The sequence below is a fragment of the Bombina bombina genome, chromosome 12, assembly GCF_027579735.1.
Source record: "Bombina bombina isolate aBomBom1 chromosome 12, aBomBom1.pri, whole genome shotgun sequence".
In the NCBI taxonomy this organism is placed as follows: Eukaryota; Metazoa; Chordata; class Amphibia; order Anura; family Bombinatoridae; genus Bombina; species Bombina bombina.
Window position 1 is genome coordinate 88,044,216 of NC_069510.1, and position 11,488 is coordinate 88,055,703.

Genomic DNA, 11,488 nt, shown 5'->3' on the forward strand with positions numbered 1-11,488 from the left:
GTAGATAAACCGGAGATACTTTGGGAGGCGGGAAAAGCGGTGATCCGTGGTGAGATAAAAGCCTACATGGTCAAGAGAGACAGGAAGATCAGGGCTAGGGAGACTCAATTGTCGAACCAATTAAGAAATAAGTACACAAATTATCTAAGGGAACCCAGTAATGAAACTTGGGTCAAATATACAGAAGCACGCACAGAAAGGGAACATTATCTAAATAAAAACTGGGCACAAGAGGAACTAAAAATAAGGGCACTATTTCAGGGATATCAGGGTGTTTCTGCCAGGCATCTTGCTAAGCTGGTGAAGTTCAGGAAAAAATCAAACCAAATTTTGGCCATTAAAAGAGGAGAAAAAGTCCATACCGATGCAGCAGAAATTAGGGCGACATTCTATGATTATTATCGAAAATTATATGCCAGGGAGGAAGTGAATGTTAGACTAAAAGAGCAATTTTGGCTGGGTTTGAATACTCCAAAAATTCCACAGGAAGCTATGCAGATGATTAATGCTCCTATTACTGAAACTGAAGTTTTAAATATAATAAAAAGGTCTAAATCTGGAAAGGCTCCTGGACCGGATGGTTTATCAGCAGAATTTTACAAAATTGTACCTGAGGAGATTATTGCCACACTAACAAAACTATTTAATTACTATTTTCTAAAGAAGGGCAGGATTTCAACTTATTTTGACGATTCGGTTGTTACACTAATACATAAAAAAGGGAAAGATCCGGAAAATGTGTCTTCATATCGTCCTATCTCTCTCTTAAATCAAGACTACAAAATTTTAATGTCTTTGATTGCAGAAAGATTAAAAAAATCAATTATTGAAATTATACATCCGGACCAGGCCGGATTTATTCCGGGCAGAAATTCTGTTCGCAATATGCGCAGGGTACTCACCACAGTGGATTATCTATATCAGGTTGCTCAGGACGCCGAGAGGTTCCGTAGGTCGTATAAGGGAACTGACGTGGCTCTAGTCACTGTAGATGCTGAAAAAGCGTTTGACTCAATAATTTGGGACCATTTATTTACTTCTCTGGAAACATTTGGTTTCTCCGGCGCCCTGACCGACCTGATTAGATCGATCTATAATAAGCCAAGATCTCAATTACTCATAAATGGGGAACTCTCCCAAAACATCATTTTAGAAAGAGGCACTCGCCAAGGTTGTCCTCTTTCGCCTTTACTTTTTGACATTGCACTAGAACCATTAGCTATCTATATCAGAAATACACTTCCCCCGGTTAGGCTCGGTAAACAAAAAGTCTTAATTTCTCTGTACGCTGATGATCTTTTAATTTTTCTAGGCCATACTAAAAGCAGTATTCCCCGCTTTATGGAGATTATAAATTTATTTAGTTCATTTTCAGGTTACAAAATTAACCCCAGCAAATCTGAAATACTTTGGCTTATTAAAGATAAGACTAGTTATTCAGAGGTCTTTAAGGAGGTACAGAGTATCAGTTATTTTGGGATTAAAATCAACAGAAATCCTAAGGACTGGTATCAACTTAATTATAAAGATCTATTCGAGAATATACAACATGACATAGGAAAATGGAACATTTATTATTTATCTCTATCAGCCAGAATAATGGTGATTAAAACTATTATATTCCCAAAGCTTCTCTTTCTATTACAGAATCTGCCTCTTTTAATTCAAAATAAAGACATACTTAGGTATAACAGAGCATGTTCCACCTTTGTATGGGGAAGGAAGAGCCCACGAATATCTCTCAGTAAGTTAACCCAAGAAAAACAATTTGGAGGGTTTTCGTTCCCCAATATAAGGTATTATAACCTTGCTTGTCTAGTCAAATTCGCTATTGACTGGATAAGTAAGGTGGATTATGTTACATATTACGAGCTGGAAGCGGAGCTAGTGCAACCATTTGATCTTCAAGCTATTCTTCATCTCCCTTATAGGCAATTACCTAGTAATGTAAGTAGAATGATTACAATCGCAAATATTGTTCTAGGTTGGCAAAAATATTGTAAGTTGTTGGGGCAGGAGTTTCAGATTTCCAATTTCTTGCCGATTATGGGCAACCCAGGTTTTTCACCAGGTTATAATAATAAAGTGTTCCAGGAATGGAAAGTACAGGGACTGTCATACTTAGCACAATTGAGAGAACCACATTCGGGCATAATAAAATCTTATGGAAATCTGACCAGGGAATACAAATTGTCTCCCAAACATTTTTATGCCTTCTTACAAGTGCGTCATCTAATAGCTGACTATATAAAACGGTTTGGCCAGGACTGGTCTCATCCAAGCACCGACCCCGGATTAGTACTATATAAAGCTGGAATTAGATCTATAACAATCTGATATTGATATATTATGAAACTTGAGGGAGCTGAGCATTTAAATCAGATTAAAGGGAAATATATACCATATTTTCCGGACATACAAAATAAAGATATATCAGATAGTCTTGTAAGGACTATGGAAGCATCAGACAGAGTTAACCTAAGAGAGTCACAATATAAGCTCTTAAACAATTTTTATTTAACCCCAGCCAGAATTGCTAGGTGGTCTACAAAACAGAGTATATGTCCAAAATGCCATAACCCAAATGCAGATTTGATACACTGTTTTTGGTACTGCCCGAAAATCGTACAATATTGGAGGAAAATACAGCATTGGACAAATAGAAATGTTTCGTCCAAGATTGAATTAAAGGCTACACATATTTTCTTTTTACATCCTGCCCAGACCCCGAGTGATAGACAGTTTATTAACTTAACGATTTTGTTAGCTAGGAATTTAATATGTAAAGGCTGGAAACAGAAAAAGTCTCCTTCGATAAAAGAATTTCAGAATCAAATGAGATCGCAGATTATTCTAGAGCAAATAGGACTCAAAAAAGGGGCAGATAAACAAATAGGGTTATTTTTTAAGAAATGGAAAAATTACATATACAGATTACCATTACCATTACAACAGCAGATTATAACCCCATTCCAAGATACTCTCCCCTTTTTGAACATGATAGTATCTGGGTCTCTCCCTTTGAACTGGGCGAGATCCAGATAAAAACTCAAAGTTAGCAAGAAGGGGGAGGGGAATAGTAGGTAGAAGAATATTTCTTTTTTTTTTTTTTTTTTTCCTCCCCTCTCTCTCTCCCGCCCTCTCTCCCTTCCCTCCTGGGTTGGATGGGCCGGGTTCATAATTAGGTGCCAGGAATTAAAACTTAAGTACGGTAATTAGTGCTTTATTATCGTTTCTATAGTTTGTGACATTTCTCCAATGAAGGTAGCACTGGACAGGATATTTTATTGTATATAATCCTGTATATATAATTTCAAGAATCTGTTCAGACTGTATGGATTTCCTTATTTTTTTCTTTTTTATGTATATGATGTTTGAAATCATTATGTGTATGAATCTGTTCCACATTCTCTTAAAAACAATAAAATAAACAGATATCAAAAAAAAAAATAACATCCTCCATCTGAATAATAAAAGTTTAATTTTGGCTTTCATGTCCTATTAATGTCCCTTTAAAAGGACATAATACACATATGCTAAAGCACTTGAAAGTGATGCAGCATAACTGTAAAAAGCTGACAGGAAAATATCACCTGAACATATCTATGTAAAAAAGGAAGATATTTTACCTCAAATTTTCTTCATCTCACAATAGTATATTCTCTGTGAACAGTTATTCTTCAGCTACTGTCAGCTGCATGTTGAAAAAAAACAGCCAATCAGCTTCATCAGTGCTGATGTCACACTTTACTTTACAGTGATCTCATGAGATTTCACTGAAATCTTGTGAGATTTCATGATAAACTTCCATAAACTGAGGAGGGAAATAACATGACTGTGCCTGTGTTCTGGTAAGAGGCCGAACTTTTGAAAAGAGCGAACCATGTCACTTCCTGTGACGTTACATCAGCTGTTTTACACTTTTGGCCCTAATGCGCATGAGTGCCAGCATCATCACAAACCTGGCCGCATACGTCACTGCTAAACTATTTAGACCTGTGAAATGTAGAAACCCTTTCTATAGCGCATGCGTGGGATTTTCTATAACAAATGGAGGGTTTATGGAAAGCGGTTTATTCGTCTCCACGGCAATATTCGGAACTCCGCCCCCCCCCCCCGCTGCAATTACTCCCATTAAGCTGAGTCTCCGTGCGTGTATGACAAACAGCCACTCGGCTATCGCCACTGCTACTTCTGCTGATCCAATGCAGCTTTTCACAGGCTCCCTTCAATGTCATTGTTTAAATATTTGTTGCAGCAGTAAGCATTGGATCAGCAGAAGCAGCAGTGGCGATAGCCAGTGGCTGTTTGTCATACACACACAGAGACTCAGCTTAATGGGAGTAGTTGCAGTGGGGGGGGCAGAGTTCAGAATTTTGCCAAAGAGACGAATAAACAGCTTTCCATAAACCCCCCATTTGTGATAGAAAATCCCACGCATGCGCTATAGAAAGGGTTTCTACATTTCACAGGTCTAAATAGTTTAGCAGTGACGTATGCGGCCAGGTATGTGATGATGCTGGCATGCATGCGCATTAGGGCCAAAAAAGTGTAAAACAGCTGATGTAACGTCACAGGAAGTGACATGGTTCGCTCTTTTCCCAAAGTTCGGCCTCTTACCAGAACACCTGCACATTGTACACATGCCAGATGCACGCTCCCTTGCAAGTCCTGGGACTAGCACCCCGATTGGCTGTTTAAAAAAGTCCTTTTACAATTGGATGTGGCTAATGAAGACATTTTGATGTAAGATATCTTCATTTTTACATAGAGATGTTCAGGTGATATTTTTTAGTCAGCTTCTTACAACAATGCTGCATTACTTTCAAGAGCTTTAACATTTGGGTATCATGTCCCTTTACGTTTGTAGACAGGAGGGGGTGGTGAGAGCATACTTTTGGGAGTTACAATTGGGCGTTCCTCTGCCTTAAAGAAAAGGGTGGGTCCACAAGGGATAGCTTTAAAGGCCACATTCAATTGGATTTCTCTATCTAAGAACAGCAAATCAATCACTTCTCTACTCAACTGACCAAGCAAAAAATACTTAAAGGGACAGTGTACTTAAAAAATGTAATCAACCATGTGAAAAAGCAGGATTTCAATGTGCTCCTTTTTTACCTGAAAAATCTGTTTACATTTAAATTGAAATGAATAGAGACATTACAGTTGTTTATGTCCTACTAATGACCATTGGTTCATAGTAAGATCCTTTAAATGCTCTTTGGTTAATAGCAACTACAAGCATTTGTAACTGTCGACCAATAAGCATTTACTTCCAAATTTAAAGGCAAAAAATAAATAAATCAACGTTTTAGCGCTACACATTTATATACAATAAAGTACATTTTAGGATACAATATCCCTTTAAAATCTGACCTGTTTTAGGTACTAAAGGGTTAGAGAAAAAAAAATAATTCTTTATACGACTCTCATGAAAGTGGTTACACACAGATTTTTTTTAAATTCGGGCTAAAATATATGTTACCTGTCTTCCCTGCAGCCAGATATACTTCAGATCATCATATACAGCTCCATCCAGGCTTAGACAGGTGAAGAAACCTCTAGGAGCAGAAAACAGACGTTTAAATATGTCCCTTTATGCCAACTTCAGGGTAGAGACATGAAACACAAAATCTTTATGTCATGATTCAGACAGAGAATACAATTTAAAAAAAAGTTTCCAATTTACTGCTATTGAATTTGCTTCATTCTCATGGTATTTTTTGTTGAAGAACATACCTAGATAAGGTAATATGACAAAAAAAACATTGGTGCCATCTAGTACTCTTGCAAATGTATCACATTGTTATACGCATTCTTGGAAAACTGCTGTCATATAGAGTTCCAGACACGTGCACACACCTGAGCCTACTTACCTGCAACAAAGGATTACAAAGAGAATAAAACACATCTGATAAGAGTAGTCAATTATAAAAGTGTTTAAGATATAGGTAGTCAGTGGGATATTTTAGCTGGTTTGAAAGCCCTCAATCTAAGTTCAGGTCCATAAGTTAAAGGGGCATTAAATAATTTTAAATATTTCCATAGTATATATTAGTAATTAAGCACTGCATTGCAAACTATCTACATAAAAAAATGTTCTTAAATTATTTCAAACTGTATTGTTTTACAGTCCCACTACAAGTGCCTTAAAAGCCTCTTGAGTATGTGGATGGTGGCCAATTATGGACAGATAATTTAGCCCCTGCATTGATCAAGCAATCACCGCGTAGCATGTTGCTAGGTAAGAGATTAGAATCCCTTGGGATGCACTACTCCCTGTCTGCGGCAATACAACAAAATAATTACAATTTCCACAGTTAAATTACAACCAAAACAAATAATAATACACTGCATATGTACATATACAATGTTTGTTTTACTATACATAATTTAAATCTCTAAGTGACTCAACCTGGAAAAACCTGAAACCCAAGAACTAATCAACAGAGAACCCGAAGAAGCACTTAATAAATATAAAGCTCATACCCCCCCCCCCCTCTTACCCATATTCCTTGTCCAGGGAATGTTGCCTCCAAAACTGCATCACCCTATCCAGATCCTCAGACATCCGCGCTCTCCAGAGCTCCAGACGCTTTGTCTCACTCATCCTGTATAAAGGTCTGGCGCTCTAAACCAATCAGCTTTTCTTATACTCTTTAGTTATATCTCTCACACAAATTCTTATACCCTTATTCTGTTAACTTTTATTTCACCAAATCCTCTCTGATTTCATTTCCTCTTTCTCTCTATTGCTTTTTGGTTATATTATCCCTTTATCACAGCTTTATCTCTATCTTTTTCTATTTTCTTTCTATATTCCTATATTTCTTTTGTCTCACTCCTCCCTGATCTCACTTTATTAATCAGTTTTCTTTCTAGACTGTTGCTATTTGCTCACAAATCTGCAGATGAGAAAGGAAACCAGCAGTCAGCTGATTGTGTGTCATGTGACTTGTTTTCCACATTATTATTCACAGTTAAAGAATCACAGAGGTCCCTAACAGTGATTTACCAAAATCTTAGTGATTACAATGTAATATTCATTAGTAACAATGATCTATCACAGTCTGTGACTGGAAAATCACACCTAAAAGTAGTTTTAAAGTGTAATCCATTCTCAGACAACCTCACAACTTCACAAAATATTTAAAGGGCTATTAAAGCAAACTTTTTTAATATGTGTTGCATGTATCAGCAATACAGCTCCACATTTCAAGACAACTGTATGCAAATAAAAAAAAAAGATAATTTAAAGGGACATTATACACTCATTTTTTCTTTGCATAAATGTGTTGTAGATGATCTATTTATATAGCCCATAAAGTTTTTAAAAAAAATAAATGTATAGTTTTGCTTATTTTTAAATAACATTGCTCTGATTTTCAGACTCCTAACCAAGCCCCAAAGTTTTATGTGAATACCGTCAGCTACTTTCTCCAGCTTTCTCCTGTTTGTCTAAAGGGTCCTTTCATATGCAAAAGAAGGGGGAGTGTCTTATTTGCCACTTGCAGTGGGCTTTCCAGCTGCCTTTTCAACAGAGCCAAACTGACAGCTTCTAAGTAAGTTTTTAAGCAGTTTTATACTGGATTTTTATATCAGTATCTGTGCATCTTATTCCTTATAGTAGTGTCTATTACATGCAGTTATATGAAAATGAGTGCATACTGTCCCTTTAACACTGTAATGTTTAACACTGTACAATGTACAAGGATATACAAAGCAATAACAGTTAAAGGGCCATGATACCCTAATGTTGAAACACTTAAAAATGATGCAGCATAGCTGTATAAAGCTGACTAGAAAATATCACCTGAAAATCTCTATGTAAAAAAAGTAAGATATTTTACCTCAAATTTCATAATTATTCACAGCCCATTGTAAAGAGACTTTAAGCAGCCAGTCAGGATTCTAGTCCCAGGACAAGCTAGAGAGTGAAATATAAATATTTACACAACACTTACTATTGTGAGCTGAATAAATTTTGAGGTAAAATATATATTTTTTACATAGAGATGCTTGAGTGATATTTTCTTGTCAGCAGTGCTTTTGAGGGCATGGAATGTCAGAGTCTGAATTTTGTGTTTAAAGGGATATAAAACGCAAAAAAATATTTTGTGATTCAGACAGAGCATACAATTTAAAAAAAAAAAAGTTTCCAATTTACTTCTTTTATCAAATTTGCCTCGTTCTCATGATATTTTGCATGAAGAGATACCTAAGTAGGCACCTGGAGCACTAAATGACAGGAAATAGTGCTGTTGTCTAGTGCAAAACTGTTGCCATATAGGCTCCTAAGCACACATACCTGATTTTCAACACAAGACACCAAGAGAAAAAAAAAAAAAAATTTATAATAGAAATAAATTAGAAAATTGTTTAAAATCACATGTTTAATCTGAATTATGAAAGAATAATTGGAGTTTCATATCCCTTTAATTGTGGAGACTGGAGGAAGCCAGTGAAGGTGATTGGCAGAGATGTGCATGTGTGGTTGGTGTAATAATATTATTATTAACAGTTATATGGGGGTGGAGCTTTTGAAAGAAGGGAGGGAATATAAGGAGCACGGTTTTGAAGAGATTTAGTATAAGGTACTGAGATGACATCCAAGGGGAAATATGAGAAAGACAAAGACACGAGTTAGCAAGAAAGGGGATAGTTTAACTCATGCTCCTAGTCTCCTTTGCTGTGGCCAATCAAAAGGTCATACACATTTGCTGAATCACATATTAAAAAATATATTGCCCACTTTTGTACTCTTACTTTTTTTTTTTAAATTGAGCTTCTTTGTCTCTCACATTTGTTGTTTTTTTCTACTACACTCCCTACAAAGTGCTCATATTCTGTAACTGCACTTTTCTAAGCAATCACTGTGTAGTATCTATTTGCAATTTGTCACATTCTTAGGGCCTAATTCTTTACAATCAAGGGAGATAAGTTAAACATATTCTGCACAGTTTTTAAATTTGCAACACTCTTCTATCTGTGCTTGTTACCAGTAGTTTAATTAGAGGTTTTAATTGAGACCAGGCCCCACTTCTTGGGGACTCATCTGGCCATGCAGTCAGTATTGGTTTTGCTACAGGGTGGCCTAATAGTGCTTGGGTCCTCCTGCATCATGTCCTTGTCCTCTGTGTGCTACCCTGTAAAATAGGTCTCTCAGAAAAGTACATGGAATTGTCTTGACAAATATGGTGGTATTATCTCCAAGATGAGTCAGATGACTATCACAGTGGTCATACAGAAACATGTTGAGGAGTTTAAAAAAAAAAAAAAGTGTGCTTTCTCACTGCCAGTCTATAGTAATCTCTGAGTGTGCCAGCTACATTGTACCTTCTCACTGCCAGTCTATAGTAATCCCTGAGTGTGCCAGCTACATTGTACCTTCTCACTGCCAGTCTATAGTAATCCCTGAGTGTGCCAGCTACAGTGTGCCTTCTCACTACCAGTCTATAGTAATCCCTGAGTGTGCCAGCTAGAGTGTGCCTTCTCAGTACCAGTCTATAGTAATCCCTGAGTGTGCCAGCAACAGTGTGCCTTCTCACTGCCAGTCTATAGTAATCCCTGAGTGTGCCAGCTACAGTGTGCCTTCTCACTACCAGTCTATAGTAATTCCTGAGTGTGCCAGTTACAGTGTGCCTTCTCACTACCAGTCTATAGTAATCCCTGAGTGTGCCAGTTACAGTGTGCCTTCTCAGTACCAGTCTACAGGGAGTGCAGAATTATTAGGCAAGTTGTATTTTTGAGGATTAATTTTATTATTGAACAACAACCATGTTCTCAATGAACCCAAAAAACTCATTAATATCAAAGCTGAATAGTTTTGGAAGTAGTTTTTAGTTTGTTTTTAGTTATAGCTATTTTAGGGGGATATCTGAGTGTGCAGGTGACTATTACTGTGCATAATTATTAGGCAACTTACCAAAAAACAAATATATACCCATTTCAATTATTTATTTTTACCAGTGAAACCAATATAACATCTCAACATTCACAAATATACATTTCTGACATTCAAAAACAAAACAAAAACAAATCAGTGACCAATATAGCCACCTTTCTTTGCAAGGACACTCAAAAGCCTGCCATCCATGGATTCTGTCAGTGTTTTGATCTGTTCACCATCAACATTGCGTGCAGCAGCAACCACAGCCTCCCAGACACTGTTCAGAGAGGTGTACTGTTTTCCCTCCTTGTAAATCTCACATTTGATGATGGACCACAGGTTCTCAATGGGGTTCAGATCAGGTGAACAAGGAGGCCATGTCATTAGATTTTCTTCTTTTATACCATTTCTTGCCAGCCACGCTGTGGAGTACTTGGACGCGTGTGATGGAGCATTGTCCTGCATGAAAATCATGTTTTTCTTGAAGGATGCAGACTTCTTCCTGTACCACTGCTTGAAGAAGGTGTCTTCCAGAAACTGGCAGTAGGACTGGGAGTTGAGCTTGACTCCATCCTCAACCCGAAAAGGCCCCACAAGCTCATCTTTGATGATACCAGCCCAAACCAGTACTCCACCTCCACCTTGCTGGCGTCTGAGTCGGACTGGAGCTCTCTGCCCTTTACCAATCCAGCCACGGGCCCATCCATCTGGCCCATCAAGACTCACTCTCATTTCATCAGTCCATAAAACCTTAGAAAAATCAGTCTTGAGATATTTCTTGGCCCAGTCTTGACGTTTCAGCTTGTGTGTCTTGCTCAGTGGTGGTCGTCTTTCAGCCTTTCTTACCTTGGCCATGTCTCTGAGTATTGCACACCTTGTGCTTTTGGGCACTCCAGTGATGTTGCAGCTCTGAAATATGGCCAAACTCGTGGCAAGTGGCATCTTGGCAGCTGCACGCTTGACTTTTCTCAGTTCATGGGCAATTATTTTGCGCCTTGGTTTTTACACACGCTTCTTGCGACCCTGTTGACTATTTTGAATGAAACGCTTGATTGTTCGATGATCACGCTTCAGAAGCTTTGCAATTTTAAGAGTGCTGCATCCCTCTGCAAGATATCTCACTATTTTTGACTTTTCTGAGCCTGTCAAGTCCTTCTTTTGACCCATTTTGCCAAAGGAAAGGAAGTTGCCTAATAATTATGCACACCTGATATAGGGTGTTGATGTCATTAGACCACACCCCTTCTCATTACAGAGATGCACATCACCTAATATGCTTAATTGGTAGCAGGCTTTCAAGCCTATACAGCTTGGAGTAAGACAACATGCATAAAGAGGATGATGTGGTCAAAATACTCATTTGCCTAATAATTCTGCACACAGTGTATACTAATCCCTGAGTGTGCCAGCTACAGTGTGCCTTCTCACTACCTGTCTATAGTAATTCCTGAGTGTGCCAGCTACAGTGTGCCTTCTCATTACCAGTCTATAGTAATCCCTGAGTGTGCCAGCTACAGTGTGCCTTCTCAGTACCAGTCTATAGTAATTCCTGAGTGTGCCAGCTACAGTGTGCCTTCTCAGTACCAGTCTACAGTAATT

General features: G+C 37.8%; 1 protein-coding gene across 1 annotated transcript in view; it reads right to left on the reverse strand.

The window, feature by feature from the left end:
* The window catches only part of RENBP (renin binding protein), a 76,591-nt gene extending 69,660 nt beyond the window's left edge, over positions 1–6,931 (reverse strand). Inside the window, exons 1-2 of the mRNA XM_053696064.1 lie at positions 6,507–6,931; positions 5,486–5,561 (exon numbers count right to left, since the gene is read on the reverse strand). Of these exons, the coding sequence (XP_053552039.1) occupies positions 5,486–5,561; positions 6,507–6,610 (180 nt within the window). The 5' untranslated portion in view covers positions 6,611–6,931. The remainder of the gene's footprint in view (positions 1–5,485; positions 5,562–6,506) is intronic.
* Between the last annotated feature and the right edge of the window lie 4,557 nt (positions 6,932–11,488).